The sequence below is a fragment of the Plecotus auritus genome (assembly GCF_963455305.1).
Source record: "Plecotus auritus genome assembly, chromosome: 6".
Lineage (NCBI taxonomy): Eukaryota > Metazoa > Chordata > Mammalia > Chiroptera > Vespertilionidae > Plecotus > Plecotus auritus.
Genome location: NC_137773.1, coordinates 52,808,832 through 52,835,247, shown reverse-complemented (window position 1 = coordinate 52,835,247; position 26,416 = coordinate 52,808,832). Strand labels below are relative to the sequence as shown.

The window sequence follows — 26,416 nt, the reverse complement described above, 5'->3', positions numbered from 1 at the left end:
GTATTTAATAAGGATTTAAGGGATAACCTGCTCTTGCATCCAAAGTTCTAGAGACTTTCCAGGTTTAAAGCTATAACCAGGAGTCTCCTTTACATGTACTGACCCAGGGAATCTAGAATGTATTTATGAAATTTGTGCTTAAACAATTTCTCTTTCCTGTTTTTGAATTAATTAAGTAGATAAAAGATTGCCCTGTGTTCAGAACTATTCACTAGGAGAGATTTGGAGGCAGAATTTTCTAAACCAATTCCTTGAAGAGTCTTGCTTGTCTTCTAAAACTGATTTTCAAGTTCATTTCAACTCCTAATCTGATAAAACTCTTTCGTCAGCTTTGCTACGAATGAATACAATGGAAATGGGTTATGTCCAAGGTTCAGGATGAGTTCAATATTATGAAATTGTCACCCACAATCCCGGGTCATATTTTCTCTTGTAGTCACATCCCTCAAATCTTGGTAACAAAAGTGCCATTCTTTTAGCCTCATTGTCATTAAGAAAATTATCCCATGCCCAAACCATAAGGGTATCTGTTCCTAGGTGTTGCTATGTCATATATACCCCTGATAATAAGAATTCAAATCTTAGACTTAAAAAAAAAGCATCCATGCTTCAGTAGGCTTTTCAATATTGCTCTTTCACCAGAAGAGTATTCCTGGAGCTTTCTCTTCCAAGTGTTGCATTGCCCACCAGCAGAGTCACTTTCACTTTCCTCTTTGGTATCAATGATACCTGAGCAATGTGTGTTTTAGTGATTGGCTTAACACCATCTCTCTTCCTTTGACAGCAACAGGAGTTGTCATAGTTGTCTGTTTGTGAGATGGAGTGCCTCTGTATTGCCCTGTTTGGGAGTGTCAAGGTTTCCGAAAGGTGGGTTTTCAGGGTAGTAAATTCTCAAAAGTCGAGCATGTTCTGCCTTCCCTGCCTTGAGAAGGCTAGCAGAAGCCAGAATGAGAAAGATTGTGTCCACAGCCACATCTTTGTGAGGCTTAAAGATCTAAGTAGACCTGCTCACACTGATAAGGAACTCCTGGGTTACAATCTACTATTTATCTTTCAGAAGTCTGAAATGGCACTGTTTTTGCATGTGAACTTGACTGCAGTGGCATATTTTGCTGTCTGATCCTGGTATCCACAAGCTGAAAGGGGTTTAGAGATTCTTCAGATACATCCTACAGAAGTTGATAGTTCAAGGTCACAGCCCTGGGGACAGCCCTGGAACTAGGACCCAAGGCTACTCACACACATTCTGTAGGGCTGTGTTACTGTGTGTCAGCCCGTTGCTCCTCTGCAGGCCAGGCATTGCAGCTACCACTTGAGCTCGGTTTACACTGACTAGAGTCCATGACGGTACCTGTCTGGCTTTGCTGGGGTTGCTACAACAAAATACCACAGACTGGGTGGCTTGAAAAAATGGAATTTTATTTTCTCACAGTTCTGGAGGTTGAGAATCCAAGATCAAGTTGCCAGTAGGGTTGGTTTCTGGTGAGGGCTCTCTCCCTAGCTTGTAGATGGCTGCCTTCTCCCTGTGTTTTGCGTGTTGGAGAGAGAGAGAAAGCTCTGGCATCTCTTCCTTTTCTTATAAGGACATCAGTCCTATCATGTCAGGGTCTCACTCCTATGACCTCATTTAACCTTAATTACCTCCTTAAAGGCTCTGTTTCTACATACAGTCACATTGGGGTGAGGGCTTCAGCATATAAATTTGGGGATGGGGACGCAATGCAGTCCATAACAGTACCTAACCATTAAACGAAGTCCACAGGGGATGGAACTAGACTCTAAGTTGGACTTTATTTTGCATTGTTATCTACCTGGAAGCAATTTCAACTAGAGTCTCTTCAGGGAACATTGTGCATCAGGGCTTCCTAAATTGAAGTCAGGGTGTGCAGTTACTTGGAGTCTTTAAAAGCACGGGGCCACCAAATGGCACTTCTAAAGTAATTTTTGAATATGTAATACATGAGTATGATACAGAATACAAAAGGTATATAGTGACAAGTGGAGCTGCCTCTCCTCTATCCTAATCTGTCACTGGTGACTTTTACTTTGATGCAGGAAGTCTTTGCATTGACAAGCCATCTGTCACAGTCTTTTTCTTTTTACATTAATAATAGCATTGTATGCACAGTTCTATACTTTACTTATTTTACATAATAAATCTTGACAATTATTCAAAATCAGTGCATATGGAGTCTATTGTATACTTCACATTTTATAAAATCTGTGAAATATTTCGTTGAGGATATACCACAGTTTTCTACCCAGTCTCCTATTGATGGCCTCTAAGGTTATATTTCTAGATTTTTCAATTATATTTCTTTCAAATATACAAACTGGGCTGCAGAATACTTTTATTTTTTTTTTACAGAATGTTATTCACATATATACATACATAAACATTTGCAGGACTGATTTCTTTAAAAGTGGAAGTGCAGTGTCAAAAGGTATGTACAGCTTATATTTTGGTAGATAATCACAGTATGGTTCCCCATCGTGGTTTGTAGGAGAGGGTTTGGGAAAATTATGCAGATTTGCTTCTCATTCTCTCTGTGTATTGGCTCATGAATCTCTCACACTCTGGAATGTTCTCCAAGTACCATTCTGCTTCCTTGTACCCACCAAGTTTTTCTTGATGACCTCTCTTCTCACTTGTATTCTTAGTCTGTACCACACAAGGCATCTTTAGTGCATGGGTTCAGAAAATCTAATTGACTACAGGACTCTCTAACACTTTGCTAAATACAATTTTTCTCTTTAACTATATTTCTTGTGCATATATAATTTCCCTAAATTCCCTAAGTAGAACCCAAAGTTTACCTTGCTTCTATAATAGCAATATATATTTTATAACATTTAGTATGTTAAGAACTTTTGTATTCATACTACAGGCCCAGTGCATGAAATTCATGCACTGGTAAGGTCCGTCCCTTCCCTTCCTGGCCGAGGTCTCCCTCCCTTACCCTGGCTGGCCCTACCCCCTGGTCGAGGGGAATAATTGCATACTACGCTTTTATTATATGGGATTTTATTCTTTAATCACCCTTTTGAAGTAGCCAGAGGGTAATAATTTTATATAATAAAACCCTAATATGCAAATCAACCCAACAGCAGAACAACCAGTTGCTATGATGCACACTGACCACCAGGGGGCAGATGCTCAATGCAGGAGCTGCCCCCTGGTGGTCAGTGCACTCCCACAGGGGGAGCGCCACTCAGCCAGAAGCCAGGCTCACGGCTTATGAGAGCATGCGGCGGTGGTGGGAGTCTCTCCTGCCTCCGTGGCAGCGCTAAGGAGCAGCGAGCAGGCGGGCAATAAGGAGCGAGGGGTCCCAGACTGCGAGACAGATGTCCACCAGCTGGCTTAGCCTGCCAGCAGGAGGACATCCCCTGAGGGGCCCCAAACTGGGGGACTGAGGGACCCCCCCCCCCCCATGCACAAATTTTCGTGCACCAGGCCTCTAGTAATAATAATAAATTCTCAAGTTTATGTAAATTATTATTAATAATCTACACTAATAAAAGAGAAACATGCAAATTACCATCACTCCGCTACACCCAACAGCAAATCAGAGTGAGTATGCAAATTAACCTGAAAAGATGGCGGCAGCCCCGCACCCCAGCCGCTCTGGGCCTGTGAGAGTCGAAGAAGTTGGGCACCAGCGCTTGAGGCCTGCCGCAGCCAGGGAGACCAAGAAGCCACTGTCCCATTATCCCAGGCCTCAGAAAGCAGCAGAAGCCTCACATCCACCTGCCCCCACGTCCTGGGGGAGCTGGAGAAACTGGGCCCCAGCGCCTGAGGCTGGCTGCAGCCCAGGAGATGAAGAAGCTGCCTGTCCTGTGATCCGAGGCCGCAGCCAGCAGCAGAAGCCTCATGTCCGCCTGCCCCATGTCCTAGGGGAGATGGAGAAACCAGGCTCCAGCTCCTGAGGTGGGTGCAGCCCGGGAGCCTGCCTCGTGATCCCAGGCTACAGCCAGCTGTAGAAGCCGCCTGCCCCATGTCCGCCCTCCCCATGTCCTGGGGGAGACAAAGAAACTGAGCCCCAGCACCTGAGGCTGGCTGCAGCCCAGGAGATGAAGAAGCCGTCTGCCCTGTGGTCCCAGGCCACAGCCAGCAGCAAAAGCCTCACATCCGCCTTCCCCACGTCCTGGGGGAGACGGAGAAACCGGGCCCTAGCACCTGAGGCTGGGTGCGGCCCGGGAGACGAAGAAGCTGCCTGCCCCATGATCCCAGGCTGCTGCCAGCCTGAGAAGTTGTCCACACTGCATCCCAGGGAAGACGGAGAAGCCGCCCGCCTACGGTCCAGGCGCCAGCACCTGCGGCTGGCTATAGCCTGGTAGATGGAGAAGCCACCCACCCCACAATCCTGGGCACCAGCACCTGCAGCTGGCTGTGGCTCAGGAGACGGAGAAGCCGCCCACCCCGCAGTCCCGGGTGCCAGCACTTGCAGCTGCAGTCCAGGCGAAGCCACCTGCCCACCATCCCCTGCGTCTACAGCCAGCCTGGGCACCTACGGCTGACCAGAGGGAGGGAAGCCCAGATCCCGGGTGCCTGTGGTCAGCTGGAGGAGGGAATCCTGGGTTCCGGATGCAGGGCCGAGGCAGAGGTGGTTAGGGGCAATCAGACTGGCAGGCAGAAGCAGTTAAGGGCAATCAGGCAGGCAGGTGAGCGGTTAGGAACCAGCAGTTCTGGATTGTAAGAGGGATGTCTGACTGCTGGTTATCCCCTGAGGGGTCCCAGATTGGAGAGGGTGCAGGCCAGGCTGAGGGACACCCTTCCCCCCTCCCTCCCCACCCTGTGCACGAATTTCATGCACCGGCCCACTAGTGTATAATTATAATAGACTAGGGGCCCGGTGCACGAAATTCATGCACTGGGGGTGGGGGTCTCTCAGCCAAACCTGTCCCCTCTCACATAATGGGAGCCCTCAGGGGATGTCCTACTGATGGCTTAGGCCCGCTCCCTACAAGGAGCGGGCCTAAGCTGCAGTCTGGCCTCCCTTTGTGGGAGGCAACCAGGCTGATCAGGGGAAGGCACCAGCCCCATCACCCCGCTGCTGCAGCCACTGCCAGTCACCACAGCCACCAAGATGTTTTCATCAACACGGACTCCAGTCCCTTCACCATGAAAAAATGACAACTTTCTTTAGGCATTTTCAAGATGTGTCTTTCATAGGATATGTCATTTCTTTCTTTATTTTTATTTTTTATCCTCACCTAAGGATATGTTTCCATTGACTTTTAGAGAATGTGGAAGAGAAAGGGAAAGACAGAGAGAAACATCCAAGTGAGAGGAACACTTTGATTGGTTGCCTCCTGCATGAGCCCTGACCTGGGCCCTGGCCAGGGAAGAGCCTGCAACCTAGGTACATGCCCTTGATCAGAATCAAACCCAGACCCTGCGGTCGGCAGGCCGAGGCATTATCCATTGAGCCAAACTGCCTAGTGCAGGATATGACATTACTTAGCCCTCCAGCAGCAGACCTTTGTTTTTTTCTCCAGAAGTGTGGTGGAAAAATCCTAGATCACCTTTTTGGATTCTTATTACCCAAGTTACTAAGAATATTACCAGTGGCATACAGGAAGCTTAGCCAATGAGCAGTCAGAAAAGGTGTTTCCTCTGTAGTTCACACCAATCGCCGGCTGGGCCCTGCCAAGGCCTAAAGCTTTCGGCCTGGGCAGGGGACCCCCAGCTCCCTCCAGTCGCCAGCTCCACCCCTGCCCCCTCGGCTCTGATCGCAGGCTTGGCCCTGCCCAGGAGCCCCCTGGCTCAGGCCCTTCCCAGACTGCTCAGGGCCCACGCAAATCTTACCTCAGAGTGACCTGGGTGCCAGGATGTTCCCGGGACCCAGGCGCTGGGTGGGCGCCTATGTATGCAAATTAACCACCATCTTTGTTGGTTTAATTTGCATACTCACTCTGATTGGCTATGGGCGTAGCGGAGGTACGGTCAATTTACATGTTTGTCTATTATTAGGTAAGGTAACTAATGCATACTTAATACACAATATCATATTATTATTTCATCATAGAGATAAAAGAACTGAGATGCAATGAAATTAAATGCGTGGGTCACACAGCCATGAATAAAGGCAGGACTTTGGTTTTAACTATTCCAGATGAAATTTATTTTCCACTATCTCATACTATCTGTTAACACTGAGTAGTGCTGAGCACTCAATAAAGAGTGGTAGGTTGATTAAACATAAGCTTCCATCCAGATAATCCAGGTGAAAACCAGATGGGTGACAGCCTTGAGTGAAAAATCCACCCTGCTCTCTGCTCTGCAAGCCTGGCAATGAATCATTTTGCCCATCAGGGCTACCTTCAGGGAATACTTAAAACCTTTTTCATTTGTTCATAGCCTAGATTTCCTCACTCTCAGTCCTTACTTTTTTTGGACTTGATGCCTTCTAAATGTGGCTTTTGTTGTGTGGCCAGCTACCACAATAAGGTCACTCACTGTTCAATATTAGCTATTAGCTTCCAGCTTGGTTTGTTAGGGCTGATGAGGCAGTGGAGGGATGTTTTGTGTGTGTGTGTGTGTGTGTGTGTGTGTGTGTGTGTGTGTGTGTGTGTGTTGGAGCAGCAGCTCTGCAACCAACATTTATTAAGAATTGGTCTCCTGATTAGTTGTATTCTCGCCTTTAGTTTGCATCCTTGGCCTGATACACACACAGGATCAGCCTGGTCCCAGACTTGTCTCTCCTCTCAGATTCTTTGGGCCGTTGCCTTCCAGACATCCCGGTAACTCTTCGTGTGGGGAGATGTTAATCTGCCTTCAGTTGGCAACACTTGATCCTTGGATCTCCACTCCAAATATGGTTAATTGGCTGGCTCCTTTTTTATCCTTTCCATGAGCAGGTCTCTCAGAGTCTAGAGGCATGCATGTGTGCCTCTGTGCGGCATGCGTGCCTCTGTGCGGCATGTGAAGGTCTAGAGGGAGCTGAGATGGAGCGAATAATTATTTGGAAAGCTCTTACATTCTCAGAGGCTGGTGGCAGCTATTTTTAGGCCCTTGGAGGCAAATTATCACTGTTATGCCAACAAACCCCCACACATGCAACCTTTTTCATGCCAAAACGGACCAGGCCTGTAATCCTTCCTAGCTAGTGTTTTACATTGAGTGAGTGTCAGTGCCTTAGTCAGAATTCTGTCCCCAGGATCTTGCTCATGTGCTAGGATTTAGGTTTGGAGTATGGGGTGTGGCATAGCAGCTAGTGGGGGGCAGGGAGGAGAGGGAGACAGGGATTAATTATCCTTCTCAACTTTGAGAAAGAATAGCTTTAACATTTATTGAAATTAGCCTCTGGCAGAAGTCAGTCTTTTCCAGCAGATTGAAGGCCTTAGGGAAATCATAAATAATCTTACTTTGCCAGCCATGTAAACACCTGGGAAACACAGGGGCCCTCACTATAATCCAGAAAGATCTGGCTCCAGTTGCATGCCTCTGGGAGGCCTCCTCCAGAAATATGTCTTATTTCCACCTTCAGTGTGGTAAGCAGAATAATGCTTCCCCACCCCCATCTCCAGAACCTGTGAATATGTTGCCTTATATGGCATAAAGCACTTTGCAGGTATGATTAAGTTAAGGATTTTGAGATAGGGAAATTATCCTGGATTAGTCAATCTATATATATAAAGAGGCAGGATCTGTAACATCCAAAACAACCGAACGGACGACCAAACACTGGAAGTCAGTCCTGCCATCAGTGCTAGGTCACTGTGGCAACCCAGAACTGACTGCCAACGGGGCTGTGGATCCAGGCCTGGAGAGAGGCCCGGAGAGAGAAGCAGGGTCTGATGCGCGGCCTCCATGGTAGCTGTTGATCAGCCCTTGCCTCTCTTTCTCTCTGGGCCTCGCCAGCAGCCACGGGGGCTGCTAATCAGCCCTGCCTCTCTGATCAGGCCCGGAGATAGGCCCGGAGACACTGACTGGCATAGAAACTGACCAATCATGCCAAATATGGGTGAACTGTGAGGAGCCAATGGCTGCCTAGGAGGCAGAGCTTTTGACACTGACTGGCATAGAAACCGACATGTCAGAACCAAATCTAGGTGAACTGCGAGGAGCCAATGGCTGCCTAGGAGGCGGAGCTTTTGATGCTGACTGGCATAGAAACTGACCAATCAGAACCTAATCTGGGTGAACTGTGAAGGCAGAACCTAAGGTGGGGGCTAAGGAGGGGTTTTAAGGGCAACGACTATTTGGTGTAAGGTGTAAGAAAGCGGTTCAATTTTTTAATGACCAGTTTGGCAGTATAGTGCATATGGCTGGCTATCAGTCCAGATATATGGATTATGTATTTTTGTCTGCCAAGAGCTTCTCCTCCTGATGAAAAAGGCTCTCCCCCCCATTTAAGCAACCCTATTCTATATAATCTATCTATACTAATAAAAGGGTAATATGCTAATTAGACTGGGTCGACCAGCCATCTTCTGGACATCCAACTTCCTTCTGGACAAAGCCATGGTAGTGAGGGCTGAGGTAGAGGCAGTTAGGGATGATCAGGGCAGCTGTGGGGGAGATCAGGCCAGCAGGGGGTTAGGGGCAATCAGGCCAGCAGGGGAGGGCCATTGGGGGAAAGATCAGGCCTGCAGGGGAGGGCAGTTTGGGGTGAGATTAGGCTGGCAGGGGAGGGCTGTTGGGGGTGAGATCAGGCCTGCAGGGGGAGGGCAGTTGGGGGTGACTAGGCTGGCAGTGGAGGGCAGTTGGGGGTGAGATCAGGCCTGCAGGGGAGGGCAATTGGGGGCAAGATCAAGCCAGCAGGGGAGGGCAGTTAGGGGCAATCAGGCAGGCAGGCAGAGGCAGTTAGGGGTGATCAGGCAGGCAGGCAGGTGAGTGGTTAGGAGCCAGCAGTCCCAGATTACGAGAGGGATGTTCAATTGGAAAGGGTGCAGGCTGGGCTGAGGAAACCCTCCCCCCATGCACAAATTTTGTGCACTAGGCCACTAGTGTAATTATAATGATTCTTAGGCATGAGAGTCAGAGAGAGAGGAGGAAATGTGACAAAGGAAGCAGGGGGTGGAGTGATGTGTCCACAAGCCAAGGAATGCAAGCTGGAAAAGCCAAGGAAGAGTTTCTGCCCAAGAGCCTCCAGAAAGAGCACAGCCCTACTGACACCTTGATGTTAGCCAGTGACACCCTTTTCAGACTTCTGATCTCTAAAACTGTGAGATAATAAGTTAGTATTGTTTAAGCCACTAAGTTGATGGTAATTTGTCACAGCAGTGGGAAACTAATATACTCATAAAGGTGATTTGACACCCTGAGAGAAGATGCATCACTCCCCAGAGCATGCTCTCACATCCTCTCCACTGGGTCCCCTGCTACTGTGAATCAAAGGATGTCCCTTGATTCCTGTGGTGGAGGAGACTGACTACCAAATCCCGGCTCTTCTCCATTGATAAGAAGAGCCCCTCACCATGCAGGACTGACACCATCTTCCCTGGTTGTCGGTGGGTCGCGGACTGGAGAAGGATTTCTCATTCCCATACCCCGCTCACCCTTTGAAATAGCTATGTCTGAGTGCCTCCCCCCAAACCAGGGCGGATCAGCATCAGAGAGCCTTGTCATGCTGAGAAAAGCATCTCTCGCAGCGTTAAAAGTGGAGTACACTGTGCTTTTCTCCCAGCTGCTTTGGCAGTGACCAAGCTCCTCTCCTGCTACCAGCCACGGGAGCGAGGCCAATGCCAACACTCATCTGACATGCTACAGCCCGCTTTATGTCTCCCACACCTGCCCCGAGATACCGCTCAACTGTGCAGCCTTCTGATAGCTTCCTTTTTTCTTCCCAATCCTTGGTTAACGCTTTATCTCATTAACCCTAGCGAGTTTATCTGAAAATGCCTATGTACTCAGATGGAAATTCTGAAGGCTAAGAATAAGGCACTTAAAAAATATACTCAAGTGCACTATATAATCTAACATTTTAAATAAATGGAACTGAGGTTGGAATCATTACTGCACATTCTTTTGTGACAGGGAATCTGAGAACTTGAAGAATTTTTCATATTATCAATAAAATCCCTCCCTCCTAGGAACAAGATAAATTTATTATGTTGTATGTATTTTCAGATGGCATTTGGCATTATTTTAAGAATTTTGGTTCTTGGATGACCCCTTTAAGATTTGCACTATCTGAAGATAAGAGCATTCCCATGATTCCAGTCTTTCCACACTTGGAATAATTTATTCTACCACTGTGCTTGGAACAATCAACCATGCTTTTCTTGACTCTCTGAATTTATCGTTTAGTTACTATGATTCCCATATTAAATTATTGTTCTCACATTTCAGTTAGAATTTATTGATTTGCTTCAGATTTGGAAAGCTGTTTTATCGGTTGCTGAGCAACCCAAATATGTAACTGTCTTTTGCCTTCACTAGAATCTTATTCAAGGCTGAAGTCTTGACATTCAGAGTGGAATGTTTCTAATGAGGAAATGGAGTTTTATGGTTGGGATCTGTTGGAATGGCTGTGCGGCTCCAGAACTAATATTTGCAAATGATTTTTCAAATCAAAATTATTAATGTGATGAAGAAAGCCATCATTTTGTTTCACTTTGGAGTTGTTTATAAAAGAGAGAACAAGTAGTAATTTCCAGAATAAGCAAAGGGAAACGATTAGCACCAAATAACAGACACTCTGTGTTGACTGTGAAGACAGCATATGGACAGCCTGCGAGGGCGTCGGGACAGGCCTTCAGCTCCATGGTGGATGCAGATTGTACACATGTTACACAATGGATATAAATTATAAGATGACTGTGCATGAGCAGGGTTTCTTAGAGTAACCTATCTAGAATTTGGGAAATTCAAATAAATGCTGAAAAACAGGTCCAAAAAAAGAAAACAACAATTCTTTTTCAATAGTTCTTGACTTTTTTTTTTTTTTTTTTAGTAGCCACAGTCTCTTTACATAAATTAGTAGTGACATCAGTCCCATGTCTAAGGACTCTCTCTCTGGAGGCAAAAATGCTCTTACCTTTTGTATTCAGCAGCGACCCAAAACTGGCTGGGTCTTTCTAGAACCAGCCTGTCAACATTCACATATCCTTTGCTTCAAGTACCATTATCTCTAAGGCCAGATGCTCAATAATTAAGAAGCATTCAAGATTTGTGTTTTGCCCTAGCCAGTTTGGCTCAGTGGATAGAGCATTGGCCTACGGACTAAAGGGTCCTGGGTTCGATTCTTGTCAAGGGCACATGCCTGGGTTGCAGGCTCGATCCCCAGTAGGGGGCGTGCAGGAGGCAGCCGATCAATGATTCTCTCTCATCATTGATGTTTCTATCTCTCTCTCCCTCTCCCTTCCTCTCTTAAATCAATAAAAAAAATATTTTTTAAAAAAAGATTTGTGTTTCATGTGGTAAAAACTAAAATGGAGGTAGAAAGATGATGATTTGCTGCTTCAATTTACACATTTCCTTACAATGTACAGTATCGTTGATGGTATTACAGGATCAAAGCCCCAGAGAGAATTATCTATATCATTAAGCAAAACTTTCCAAGCCCAGAGCTTTTGTGAAAGGCAGGTTTATTGAGCTATATGCACGTGAGAAAGGACCACCAGCAGTGGCAGGGCTGGATGGAGAAGACATGTCAGTGTTCTGAGATTGACGGGGCTGTTTTATTTATTCTTTATTTTTTTAATTATATTTTTACTGATTTCAGAGAGGATGGGACAGGGAGAGAGAGATAGAAGCATCAATGATGAGAGAATCATTTATCGGCTGCTTCCTGCACACCCCCCACTGGGGATCTAGCCCACAACCCAGGCATATGCCCTGACCTGGAATCGAACGTGACCTGGTTCATAGGTCGACGCTCAACCACTGAGCAATATCGGCTGGGCTGATGGGGCTCTTTTATACAAACCATTTGGAGAATAAAGATATAAGTTGCTTTGAAAGAATTTACATTGGCTCTAGATAAAACGATGGGAGAAGGTGAAGGGGGCTAGTTCTAGTACAGGTGCAGAGTCTATAAGGGAACTGTGTTTGCTTTTGGGTGCTTGCTTTGGGCAACAGTCCGGAAACAGCATGCATAAGCAAGATGCAGTGGCGCCTGGTGGTCGGCTTCTTGGCTATTCTGAATAGATAACTGCAGAAGTAGCCACTTTGATGGAAGTTAATTCAAAGCTTGGAGGTACTAGTATATTCAGGAATGTTATCTGTCTTTTGTTGGTTTCAGCCTGCAGCTGTTACCTGATTAACCTCTCTTGTTTCTTCCGTTCACCCTCCCATCTGCTGTAATTTAATTGAGGACATTTCAGAATTTTCTTCTTGTTAATACGAATATTTAAATGATTTTACTTCTTCCAGGGAGCTTAGCTTATGCAAAATAACAACATCCATCTGTAAGATCGTAATTTCTCTGTTAGCAATCAGTTACATTCATCTTTCTAAACATTTTTAAAATCCTGCTTCCAAGCTGCCACCAACCCCTTTTTGTCTTGGGTAAGTCTCTGGGCCTCAGGTTTCTCTTTTGAAAAATATGGAGATTGGGCTTGACAGATGGTCGCTGGGTGGCACCCAGAAGTAGAACTCCATGGTTCTGCAGCAGCTTTTCATGGCTCTGCAGCAGCTTTTCATGGCTCTGTCCACATCTGGAACCTCTTCCAGTGGTCGGCTGAAAACTGGTGCTTTCTTTGGGTGAACAGATCAGATAAGCAGGAGCCAGAAAGCCGTGATCACCACTGGCCCCGCCAGGATAGCACACCCCTGTCTTCACATTCCTACTGGGTCCACATTACCTGAGCATAAAGGCCTCTCGGTCCTATTTTCCAACAATGATGAGCTCGAAAGTTAGGGGTTAAACAAAAGGGGGCAGTTCTGGGGATGCTGCTGACACCAGGCCTGTGTGCTCCAGGCATTAAGCTTACTTTGGAAGCAACCAGGTTTGGGCCGCAGTGAGGCTATGTGGAGTTTTCTAGCTCTAGAAACTAAAACAGTAAACTTCAATTGCTCTTAAGAAAGGGATTTTCCAATCTGGATCTTTAGTAGAGGGAGATCTTCTAGTTTTCAAAGACTACTGAAGACAACTTTGGAGAATACTGAAAAGAAACATAGAGATGAGTCCAATGAAATAATGTGCATTTAATAGTTATGCAGTTGTTGACCATAAAACAAAGGTTGACTAGAAACTTTATCACACACACACACAAAAAAAAGATTTATTTGGGGAAAAGAAAAGATTGCAGTCCGGAAAGTGCAGGCATAGTGATCTGTGTGCAAGTTCTGCCCAAAACAAGAGGAAGTACCTTATAGAGGGGAAGAGGAAGTCAAGGGGAGGGGTGGTTCCAACCCTAGAGCTATGTTTAGCATAGAGTTCTTCCTGTAGGGCCCTGGCAATGACATAGAGTGTGAGAGCTCCTCCCACAGGCTTCCTGATTCCTGTTTAGGTTAAGATCTCTGTCGTAATATTTTTTAAATATGTTTTTATCTATTTTTGAGGTAGAGAGAGGAAGGGAGAGGGAGATAGAAACATGGATGAGAGAGAAACATTGATTAGCTGCCTCCTGCATGCCCCCTACTGGGGATCGAGCCCACAAGCGAGGCATGTGTCCTGACTGGGAATCAGTGACCTCCTGGTTCATTGGGTCGGTGCTCAACCACTGAGCCACGTTGGCCAGGCTTCTGTCATAAATTTTGATGCAGTAAGTTGGGAATTCCAGGTCGCTTCTGCCAAACAAACAAGCAAAAATTGTGAGAAGAGATGCTTCATGTATATTTCCCTGTTCTATACAATGGTACATAATAGTATGCCATAACTATCTGTAAGTTCATTAAATCTAAAATATTGTGATTGTTCATTGTAATTTTAAGTTCTTGCCATACATTATTAAAATAGTCAAGTGGAGAATAATTGATGTGATATTTTCCGGTAACTCAAAGCAAAACAAAACCCTCGTCCAGGTTTGCTTTAATTATCTATTTCAAATGAAAAATTAAACAATTTTTCTTTTTTACCCCCTTAAGAGAATAATATGAGTTGGACTGTTAGTTGCTTACCCCTAGTTATGATCATTTTTTCCTTTGAAGATGAATGTTCTATTTATCTGCCTCAGAGATTCCTTTCATTGACTAATGTGCAGTGGAAAGTTAACCCTTTCATGTTGCAGAAATGACAACTTGCTCAGCCTGGCCCTCAGAGATTTGGAGGGGTCTGTGTAGTAATCAGGTGCTCTAGGTTGTCCAGAAGCTTAATCTTTGTTTCTGGGCTCCAGTGGAAGCCAAGGTCAGTGTGCTCCTTTCCCGTCCCCCTCCCCCTCCCCCACACACACACTACCTCTCTTGGTAAAAATGCAAGGTTTACACTGCATGGAATCTTTTAAATAATTGTTTGATAGGTGATGTTGATGATAGTAATAACTTAATATTTATTGAACACTTACTCTGTTCTGGGTCCTTTATATGCATTATCTCATTTAATCCTCACTCAATCCTTTGGACTAGTCAGTACATTTACTATTAGAGTTTTTGGAGATAATGAACCTGAATTTTAAAAAATTAGTAAATCTTCCTAAGTCACCCAGCTAGAAGTTATGCTAAGTGATTCTGCTTTTTAATTTCATTTATTAGATTATTAGGAAAAGAAAAATGCTGAGGAATTTTGGTCTCTCAGAGTTTCCTATCCTGTGATTCCACTGGTCTGCTCCTTAATGAGATTTACATGTATATTGGTTTTTGTTCAAACTAAAATGAGAATTTAAAATATTTTATATGCAAACAGATGGTGCTTTAAGCATGATTATTTGCTTTAATAAAAACTGAATTGGCCATGGCTGGGTGGCTCAGTTGATTGGAGCATTGTCCCATATACCAAAAAAGGTTGCAAATTTGATTCCCCAATCAGGGCACATACCTAGGTTGCAGGGTTTGATCCCTAGTAGGGGCATATACAGGAGGCAACCTATAGATGTTTTTTACATCGATGTTTCTCACATTGATGTCTCTCTCTCTCTCTCTCTTTCTCTCCCCCCATCTCTCTAAAAAGAGTAAACATATCCTTGGGTGAGGATCAAAACAATAAAACTGAATCATTGTAAAAAATCAATTTGGTATTCAATGATTTGTTTTATTTCAACCTGAACTCTATGATATCATTTTTAACCACTTAAAATTATCACAAAGACTAGAAGTTTTATTTTAAGTCTGATTCACTGACTATCCTCCTATCTAATAAAAGAGTAACATGCTAATTGACCATACCTTTGCGATGCCCACCAGCCAACCAGGAGTGAGTATGCAAATTAACCCAACAAAGATGGCAGGTTAATTTGCATACACAGGCACCGAGCAGCCAGGGGTGGGGTAGGGCTGGACACTGGCGGCTCCAGCCAGAGCGAAGGCAGTGCCGGCAGCCAGGGAAAGGAAGGCCCATTCCTGCACGAATCTTCATGCATCAGGCTTCTAGTATTCTAATAAAATGCCATGGTGAGGCTATCATAAAATATCTTATTTTATATTTATTACTTCTCCTACAGCTATCATAAATTCATAGAAAATTCTACACATGTGTAAACCAGGGAAAATGAATTTTTTTAAAATGTGTGAGTCATTGATCATCTCAGATGTAGCTGAGGAGCCAACATTGGTGAGGTAATTAAGTTACTAGAACCATCAAGGAAAATAAAATTGGCTATTGTTAGCACCTCCTAATTTTTTTATCTCATAAAAGTTAGTTGTTATTGAGTGTCTGCCTCTGACTGTAATGACAAATCTCCACTTAAGGGTGCCAGTGCATAACTGAAATGCACTTCAGTCACACCCAGTGTTTTACATATTTCAAGCTTTCCAAAAAACTTTGGGGGAGCTCAAATTAACCAGCTTTTACTCAACAACCAGGTGAGCCTTTAATATATTGAGCTTAGTGGTCTTCTGGAGAAATCTTGTCAGTTGGCTTGCACTACAAATTATTAGTTTGGTTCCCAAATAATAAATGTTTACACTCCTAAACTAGACCTACTCTGAATTTGTTTTTATCCCTGAAAAAAAAATGTTTTTACAAAATAAGACTATGTTCCAGATAACACCCTTCCCATTCCCAACAAGTATAGTAATACATGGGTTTCAGGAAAGGCACATGGTTCAGGTTGGCACCCTGAAATAGCAAAGCTAACAGAACACACTTAAGAGCTATCTAGACTGACTGCTTATTATGGCCAAGGATGGCTTTGTAATCACACATGCAAAGCAGACAGCAATAATTTTGCTTGACATGGACATTCTTTACTGAAGCATACACAGATGGAAACACTAAGGGTGAATTTTACTATGAACTCAAATAAATAAAATTAAATTAAATTATAGGTCACTTGAAAAACTGCATGGCAGTATAATGAAATTTAATGACTCTGGTTTGGGACCTGTTTACATAATGTGGGAGCAAAGGGCAGAAAACTCAGCCCAAACTGCCTTTAGCAAAATAACTGCAAAGTCTAAAGATTCTGATTTCAGGTATGGCTTGATCAAGGCACAAGTCATGTCATCAGATTATTTCTGTCCTGACTTTTTGGCTCTCCTCCTGTACCAGCCCTTTCCCCAGTCTTTTCCCCTTGTATTGCTAAGATAACTGCCACAACTTAGCCTGACAGATAGTCCTGTTTAAGACCAGCAGTGAAAGAGGGCCTTTGCTTTTCTCTTAATTCAGTAAAAGTCCTGTGTGCCATGATCATACACGACCAGGGACTATGCCCAGTAGGGCACTTTGCACTGACAGGATTAGGCCCTTGTAGTTGAGGATTCATTGTACCATGAGAAGGATGGGGCAGAGGCATTCCCATTTGTCTCTTTGACAGTAATGATACTAATAAAATTTAACATCTATGTCCTGGTTTTTATGTGGCAGGCCATATGCTAAGTGCTTCGCTGTGAATTACCTCATTTGCTAATAGGACAGAAAAGTTCCCTCTGACGGGTACTTTTCTCAGTGACTCTGGCAGTAAGGTCACTAACTGAGAATATGGATGGGAAAGGGCGTGCACTTCTAATGTTTTCCCCTCCACTTAATGTACTAATTCTGTAAGATACTCTGCTTCACATTAAGGAAATTTCCTTATATTACCCTTAATAAGAATCAGGAATGGGTGCCATCCTCAACATATAGTTTCCTTCTCTAAGAAGCTGGTTGTTCCCACATCTCTCCATCTGAAGTCAGAGAAAAGGGGAGATAGGGCCTGGGGTGCACATACTCAGTCCTGTATGGAGGGGACCCTGGAGTAGCAAACATCATCTCCACTCACATCTCAATGGCCAAATATTAATCACAGAGCCACCACTAGCTGCAAGGGAGGGTGAGGATTCACACCTCACCGAACAGCGTGTGCCTGGCTAAAACACGAATACTGTTGAAGTGTAAGAGATTGGAGGACAGCTAACTACACAAGATCATCATATGCTTTGTTCCTTTAATTTGTTGATGCACTACAAAGCATTAATATATTTTCTAATGTTAAATCACCCTCACCTTCCTAGGATAAATCCCACATTGGTCAGGAAAATTTTTTTACTGGATTGTTGGAGTTGATATGTGAATGCTTTATTTAGGATTTTGGCATCTGTGTTTACTAAAAGTATTTTTAAACTAATGTGGAAAATTGTAATACTTTACATGTATATGGTACTTTGCAGTTCTTGAAATTATTTCACATATGTTATCATCATGAGAATTGATGATTATCAGGAGCTATTAAAAAAACAGTATATAATAAATGTGTAAATAGAAAACATCTATAAATGGAAATTGCCTTTTCTTATTATTGCCTAAACTCTAAAGGGCTGTCAGTGAGACTAAGGTAAAGATTAGGAGAGAAGAGGATGCAGAGGACTGAAAAAGGGTTTTTGCTCACAGAAACCTAGGAGGGAGTTACCACCCCCACACCTCCACCCCCAGAAAGCACAGGGAGGAATGGGGCTGCCGGCCCTTTAAATGTCTAGCCCTGTGCTGATGTTCTAGACATTCTATCAATGTAATGTTTAAACAACCTGGTTTTGAATTTATAAGTAAAGGATTTCCTGGTTATTAAACATTCTTTCTTAACTTTTGTTTTGATTTCTTATCTGTACAGACTAAATTAGGTCGTGGCAACTGAGCTCTCTCCTGGGAAAAGGAAGCACTAAATATACAGGGTGCTCCTGCTGCCTGTCTGGTGGCCAGGTCACATACATGCCCTGGTCACACAGTCTCTCGCAGGGTTAAGGAGCTTTTCCAGAATACACAACAATTACATAACAGTGATCACCCAGAAGTATAAAGTGCCTTTGGGAGGAAAATAGATGGCCGGCTGACATAATTTTGCAAAAAGAGGCAACTGATAACAGATTGGGCATCATAGTAAACATAGAATTGCCCAAATAGCAAGGCCTGTTTGTAGAGTTGACCCGTAAAAAATATGCTGTTTGTTCACTGCTCTTCCCTGAGTCTCAGAGCCTCTGGTGTGTCATAGGTTAGGTACTTAGGGCAGCATTCACTCTAAGATCACTCAGCAGAGCTTTCAGCCCTCTCTGCCCCTCCTCAGTCCTCCCTCCCTTCTTCCCTCTCTCCCTTCCTCCCTCACATGCACCCTCAGAAGCAATGACACTACAGTGTACCTGGGAAGAACCTGCTGGCTTCTCCTGATGCTGGCTGCACATTCCAAAATGAAGCAAAGATCAGGGAATTGTCTGATAAGTCACATTGGTGCACATGTCCCATTGGAACAGTTTGATCCCACAGTAGCTTTTTGCCCTGGACTTTGTGCATTGATCCAACTGGTCAGATAAGTCATCCAAATCTACTTTCCTTTGCGCTGTTTGGGGAAAGCCTATATGCCTAAGTTGACTATTTTCTTCTGCGATAGATGCACACCATGCACAATACATAACCGAAAGTGCATGGAGAAATACCCCAGAAACCCATCTATTACTTACCATCACCAGCCCTAGAAACTCATTATGAATATGGATGATGAATACGGTTAAAGTCCAGGTGACTAGAACCTCCCTACTGCCATCTTCTGTCTTTCCGAGCAGATGTCATGTGTCATGAAGACACAACAGTGGTATGAGCCACACAGGTAGTGTAACTAAGCACCTCAGTTTAAAATAGTTAATTATACTTTACCCTACAGGGGAAAAAAAATGTTTCCTTAGGTTCCTGAAAATGGATGATGAGTAGTTTAGAACTTTGTGGATATCCAAACTTTGGTTGCCTATTTTTAAAATACTGAGCTGGGGTTTGAAACAAGCTGTTCAGTTCCAGAGCCCAACTCAGTACCAGTAGGCCCTATGGTCTCTTCATATAAGTAGGTAAGAGGAAAAATGTCAGGGGAAAATTAGTGGAAGAAGGGTTAGGCTACTAGGTAGTAAATTTGCTAAAAGCCTAGACAACTATAACAGCCTGATGTGGGTTCACCAAAAAAGCAGGTCAACCTTTCAGTGAAGTAAAATCCAAAGGTAGATCCAAATATATCTCAGAATTTAGGGTGAAAATAAATTTCATCCTAGCTATCTCCCCTCTGCCATCCTATATAATAAAGAGGTAAATGCAAATTAACCCTCATGCCCTCACAAGATGGCTGCCTATGACCAGGCCGGCAGGGGGGCTAGTGACCAAACGACTGAACAAGCAGGCTGCGTGGGGCAACCAGGCCAGCAGGAGGGTTAGTGAGGGATAACCAAATGACTGAACAGCAGGCTGCATGGGGCAACCAGGCCAGCAGGGGGGTTAGTGAGGGATAACCAAATGACTGAACAGCAGACTGCATGGGACAACCAGGCCGGCAGGGGGGCCGTGAGGGGCGACCAGGCCGGCGGGGGGGGGAGGGCAATTGTGGGTGACCAGGCCAGTGGGGGGGACAGTAAGAGGCAACCAGGCTGGAGGGGGGGTCAGTTAGGGGTGACCAGGCCGGCTGGGGGTTGCAGTTGGGGGAGACCAGGCTGGCAGGGGGGGCAGTTGGGGGCGATTAGGCTGGCAGGGGGGGCAGTTGGGGGTGACCTAGTCAGCAGTAGGGGGCAGTTAGGGGCGACCAGGCCTGCAAGGGGGGGCAGTTAGGGGTGACCAGGCAGGGAGACAGGTGAGCGATTAGGAGCCAGTGGTCTAGGATCGTGAGAGGGATGTCTGACTGCTGGTTTAAACCGGCAGTCGGACATCCCTCAAGGGGTCCTGGATTGGAGAGGATGCAGGCTAGGCTGAGAGGAACACCCCCCCCCCAATGCACAAATTTCGTGCACTGTGCCTCCAGTTTCATTATAAGAGTTCAATACATGTTGTGTTATTGTCAAATCACATTTAGGTTGTTCAAGATTTAAACGTAAAAAGTAAAACTAAAATGTTACAAAAGCAGTTTTAAATGAGTATTTCTGTCATCTTTGGTGGACAAGCTTCCTAAGCAGAATGTTGAAACTAAAAGCCTAAGGAATAGAATGATAAGATTTGACTACTCAAAATTTTAAACTTGTGCAAGACTGAGCATACAAAGTCTTATAAATAACCCCAAATCCTCTTCTCAAAAAATATCTTATTCTAGAGCTTTGAATAGATAAGCTTTAAAAATATAAGTAAAGGGATTGATTAAGTGAAAAGTTATGAATCTACCCACCACTTAAATCTCTCTAAGATGGCCACAGCACCAGGATGAGCCTCACCAGGCCAGATTAGTCCACAATACAAAGAAGTTATTTCTGTAGAGACAAAACCTGCAGGCAGCCTTAATCCCTCCCAAACCCTCAGACCACATGCAGCCATTAACCAAAGTAAACATGGAAAGAGGAGCATTGGAATTGTCAGTAAATTCTGCAAAGTTGAAATTCAAGCCATCAGTTTCAGTAATTCCCAGAAGTTGACAGCTAAATCTAAACACTGTGTGGCTTTGAGATTTTACAGTTGGGCCCATGCAAAGGTTTCTGGAATTTAAAAAAAAAAAAAAAAAAAGGATATAATTGATGTAGCGTACACAGACACCTTTGTATGTCATTAGCTTTTAAAATATTTATTTAGCCCCAGTGAGTAAAAGAATCAAGGAATGTAGGATTGAAAACCTGCGTAGAGATCAAGGTCAAGTGAAAGTCCTAAGTAGCTTCTAAGAGACTTGCACCATCCTGAGCCATTGTAATCTGGCAGTTCAGTCTGGCGGGCCGCAGCCTGTGAATAAGGCCAGCTTTAAGCAGCTATGGCAGTGTTTAATTTTGTCCCTAAACTGCAACATCCTCATTGTAAATTTGCTCTCTTTAATTTGTAGTGACCTCAGGGAATAGGATATCTCCATGTGGAAGAACCTATGCTAGTGAAATTGATATTCACAGTGATGTGCCAAGTTGGTTCATTTTGGAGCTTGTCTCACATCCTTTCTAAAGACCCCCTTGTAGAGGCCCCAGAACTCCTCACCGAGAGGCTGAGCCTCACACAGTGTCACAAAGAATAGGGACAATGACCCAGATAACTCTGATCCAAGAAAGTTGCCCCTCTTGCTTCAAACTATCCAGTAATAGGGGCATTGTGGCGGGAGTGTTTGGGAGTGGAGATGAAATAATCCTGGAGTTAGCTATTCAGCCTCCATCTTCCCTGGTTTGCTATGGAGATGCACAAGCTGTTTACATTGAACTAGGTAAAATAAGCAGAAAATATTTCTGAGACCATTTATTTTATGTTAACAGATCATGTTAGAGCTTGTTAAGAAACTCTATTCGAGGTTGCTTTGGGTACTTACTGTATGAGAAAATTGACTTGAAAATGATAATTACAGATCAGTATTCAGAGTGCCTGAGTGATGGAAAGAGAAAAAGGTCGCAGACAGATGGCAAAAAACTGTATTTGACCTTTGTGCCATGGGGTCAGAGTGCCTTTTCCTCTCTTCAGGGGATGGAAGGGTTGTGAAATGCAATTTAGGGCTGTAAACTTGGACTTGTTGGAAAGCAGCCACCTTTATTTAGCAGGGTCAACAACACCTTGGACAGTTGAAGGGTAGTTTGATCATGACCTCGCTGCTACCAAAATTATGAGTTCATTTTAGGTTCTTTTCTCATAGTCAAGATAGCAGCATCTCAAAGTAGCTGAGGAAAGAGAAAATTTGGCTCAGTGTCTGGCTGTTCGATATTAGAATTGCACCTGGATATTAAGATCTGGCAAAGAATCATCACAAATAATGTCATTATGTGGGTGTATGTTATTTATCCAGACATTTCACTATTATTTTCCTGCTCTCTCTCATCCCCTTACCCTCGTCCCTCTCACAACAGGCGTAGAAGACATCGTGGCGATAATGATTCCAGAGCCCAAAGGGAAGGAGATAGTCAGCCTGCTGGAAAGAAACATCACCGTGACGATGTACATCACCATCGGTACCCGGAACTTGCAGAAATATGTGAGCCGCACGTCGGTTGTGTTTGTCTCCATCTCCTTCATCGTCCTGATGATCATTTCCCTCGCATGGCTGGTCTTTTATTATATCCAGAGGTTTCGATATGCAAATGCCAGGGACAGGAACCAGGTGAGTAGCAAAAAGTTTTTCTAAAACTTAAAAATTACTATAAAAATAAGACATGTTATTGTATAAACTTAAAATCACACAAAATACTAAGACAAAACCAAAATTACCTATTATTTCCCCACTCAAGATAAGCACTTAATATTTGCTGTATAGTTTTTCAGATCTTTTCCAATATACATATGTTGATGTTTTATTAATATTGTTCTGTAAAATGGAGGGGCTTTATCCTATATTCCTATTGCTCATCTTTAGGCAAATAATAAAGGAGAAAGGGAACATGAGCTGAGATTATGCTAATAGTGGCAACATAATTTAGGAAAAGCCCAAATTTCCTCCTTGTGGATAGAAGAAAAGGAAGTAAATAAAAGCTATTTTAAAAAGCAATTAATTTTTGAACAGATAATATATATATACATGGTATAAATTGCAAAAGGTATAAAATGGTGTAAATGAAAAGTAATTGCCTTCCCATGTGTGCCCCTTAGTTACCCAGGTCCTCTGCCTGGAATTTCTTCTCTTCTAGAGATATTTTATGTGCTTGCAAATGCATATGTGTGTGTGAACAAATAATAGTACTCTTAACTCTGTACCCTTATTTCTCACTGTATCTTAGAGATTAAATTTATATCAACACTCAATCCAAGCTGCCTTCTCATTTCTAATGCCTGGATAATATTTCATTTTCTGTGTATGTTGTATTTATTAAACCAGCTTCTATTGATGGACATGTTTTCTCTTTTTAAAAAAATGTACAAGTGACACTAAGCACATCCTACTGGTCAAATTTGGCCCTTTTTGGCCTTAGAAGTAAAGATTGGTTGTTAAGTCCTTTCTAATATCTAGTCTAAGATCCTCAAACTCAGGGGGCTCAACAAAGGAGACTCAGGGTTCTTCTACTCAACTAATCACTTCCCTTCTTAAACTCTGAGATGGAGAGCCAGGGTCATGACAGATTCTTTTTAATTTTGTTTTATTGATTGATTTTGAGAGAGGGGGAGAGAGGAAGAAAGGGAGAAGGGAGAGAGGGAGAGGGAGAGAGAAACATCGATTTGTTGTTACACCCAGTCTTGCACTTGTGGGTTGATTCTTGTGTGTACCCTAACCAGGGATCAAACTAGCAACCTTGGCGTATCCAAATGATGCTCTAATCAACTGAGCTACCTGGTAGGCCAGGGACATGACAGATTCTCAACCTGAATGCCAATGTCCACTACAGGTAGCCTCCCTTCCCCGCCAGGAGGTGAAGGAGCCATGTGTCCCTCACTCCCCAGATGTGCCACTATGGCAGCTGTTCACCCTGCAGATGCAGCGAGCAGCATTCCTGCCATGGCTGTGGCAGGTGAGCCTGCCTGCTGGTGATGCTCGGGGACACTGTCCCTCTGTCTCCTAGGATATCCCATCTCCGACACAAAGACTGGGTCTGTGTTCTGAAAACCACAGGACTCTTGGTAGACGGCGGCGATTTCAAACATGGGCAGATCAGATAAATGATGTAAGGCTCTTTTTTGTTTTTCATAAACAATGTTGCCTTTGAGGCTAATCCAAGGAAACCAGACCTGGTTTGTGTTGTTTTATGTGAGGCCTGGTAATGACATTCAACCAAGCTTTCTTGAAAGAGGTACTCCTCTGTGTGAATACTTTTCTAGTATTTGCATGTACATGGCCCATGGCCCTTTGATTTCACTTGCACATTTGGTCCTGAAGTTAAGCTGGAGCAAGAGAAGCAATGGTATTTAAGACACACTTGAACTCCACAGGGGAAGAGGGACGGAAGGGAAAGGAGTATGCCAAGTGTGCCAAGGGTCAGAGATGCTTCTGTCTCGTAAAAAGTGACAACCAACTCGGTCCCTGATGTGTCCCTGCAGAAAGTGCAGAGCCCTCGGGAGGATGGAAAGGCAAAGTGTATGTTATATCTGTGACATATTCAATGAGATAGTTAGCCATTGACTTGCCATGTTTAGATAATTCAGGTCCCAAGGATCTTTGCCTCCCAGTTCTGTTCTGTGTGGAAGAAAAATCCTGACCTGGTAAAACTGGAAATGACATGACTCCACATACCTAGTTTTACTAATGAGGGGAACAGTGGTCCAGAATGTTGAAGTGACTTGGCCAAAGTCACACAGTTAGTGACAGAAATAGGACTGGAAGCTGGATCTTCTAACATCCAAGCCATGCCTTCTCTTCTACAACACCTCCCACGAAAGATAACCCTGGTGTTTCTACCTCATGTCATGTGTGCACAGCTTTAAGTCATCGCTCTGTGAGGTCACCAGGCTGTCAGTGCAGCCAGGCTGATTCTCTTGCCCACTTTACTACATTGACGGAATGGTGACCTACATCATAGAAATCAGCTGAACTGTCTGTGCAGTGATTTCTGTTGCATCAGCCAGGCCTGGAAAACTCATTGTTATGTATCAGAGCGAGCGAGGGAAGTATCTGAGTCACCCATGGCCACATGAGGTTCCAGATGACTGGGACCAACTCTGTTTATGGTTATAGTGTCCTCTCTTCACCTAGGACGTAAGAACACTTTGCTGTTTTTCCACTTGGTGGTGGTGTTGAGAATCATGATGATCAAATACAGCTGTCAGTAAAAAGGGGTAAATATGATACAAAATTATCCAATCAGATGAGATGGAACACAAACTCGATTTTGATGCTGTATTGGTGTCCTTATGTTCCTAGTTTGTTTTTAATCATATTCACTGCATGTCTGTTTATAACACAGAAGGTGACAAGAGGAAAGTGTCTTCTTTTTCTCCATCTCCTAAATATTTAGAAGGTCACTAGTTTACGTGTCTTGGATTGAACTGGAGTCTGCAATTGTTTACTGTCCTTGTTGGCATTTATGTAGGACTTCCTTCTTTTAATAATTGGTTCTTTTTTATTTTCCATGAAGCCATTTGTCTTCACTACTGTCAAGGAACCAATAACCTTGGTAAATACTTTCTTATACTCATTTAGATTCAATTGATGGATAAATCTAATTATTAAGATGGCCCAACTCCTGGTGATCTTTAGTGAAAAGCATGATTTGGATCTAGTTGGATTAGAGAAAATCTGTAGGAGCCCCTAGACAAGGGAGAGGAATCACCCTCTGAAACAAAAAGCCTCTAGAAACTTGAGGCGATCCATAAATGTGTGAGGTGGCCCATAAATGTACCTGTGGTGGTTGCTAAGTCTCCCATTAGCAGCCCATTAGTCTGCATTTCTGAGAACCAACTACAAAGGAAAGGATGAGTTTTGTGACAGACTTCTGGTTCCAATCCCTAGATTCTCTATTCAGGCTCCACACCAGGCTCAGTTTGAGCGGGGCCTGTGGTTTTTCTCTCCTTTATTCTTGGTGCAGTTAAGAACCCAAAGACAGAAGAGACCCACTGCAAAAGCTACAAACTGCTTTAGCTGGACCATTTCATTAAGAATGTTTATGTTTTTACTCACCTCTTTAGTTTGCATTTTGGAAATCCAGTAATACTGGTTAGAAAATTGTTGCAAGTGAGTCAGTGTTTTTATTTAGAAGTCAATATTTCCTGGTCATTTTTGTGTCACTTAAAGAGAAATACAAAATTTGACTACATTTCAAAACTTTATGGTGCTTTCCCCTTTTTTGGTTAATCTAGACTTCTGTTGAAAACTCTAGCCTCCACAGTTTCATAACTATTATCTATATCTCAGAAGTGGACTTTTCTGTACTTTCCAAGGTGTCTAGAACATCTGCTCTGCCCCTGGCAAGTCAGACTTTCTTATCCTTTGTCAGCCACTCACAAAACGTTACCCTTTCCCTCCTGAAAGGAGGTGTATGTGAATTACCATCTGAAATGAGGGTGGTCTCCAGGCACACCATTTTTCCAGAATGATGAAGGAAAACATGTCTTCCTTCCTTTGTGAGTCTGATTTCTCAGGACGTCCAGGGAGGAAGACCTCTTAGACTTGCTGTTGAGAAGACTTT

General features: G+C 43.8%; 1 protein-coding gene across 2 annotated transcripts in view; it reads left to right on the top strand.

Moving 5' to 3' along the window:
• RNF150 (ring finger protein 150) overlaps positions 1 to 26,416 on the top strand; it is a 179,142-nt gene that overhangs the window by 71,920 nt on the left and 80,806 nt on the right. For both annotated transcript variants that reach the window (XM_080672482.1, XM_080672483.1), the window contains exon 2: positions 22,217 to 22,467. In XM_080672482.1, coding sequence (XP_080528608.1) covers positions 22,217 to 22,467 — 251 coding nt within the window. The remainder of the gene's footprint in view (positions 1 to 22,216; positions 22,468 to 26,416) is intronic.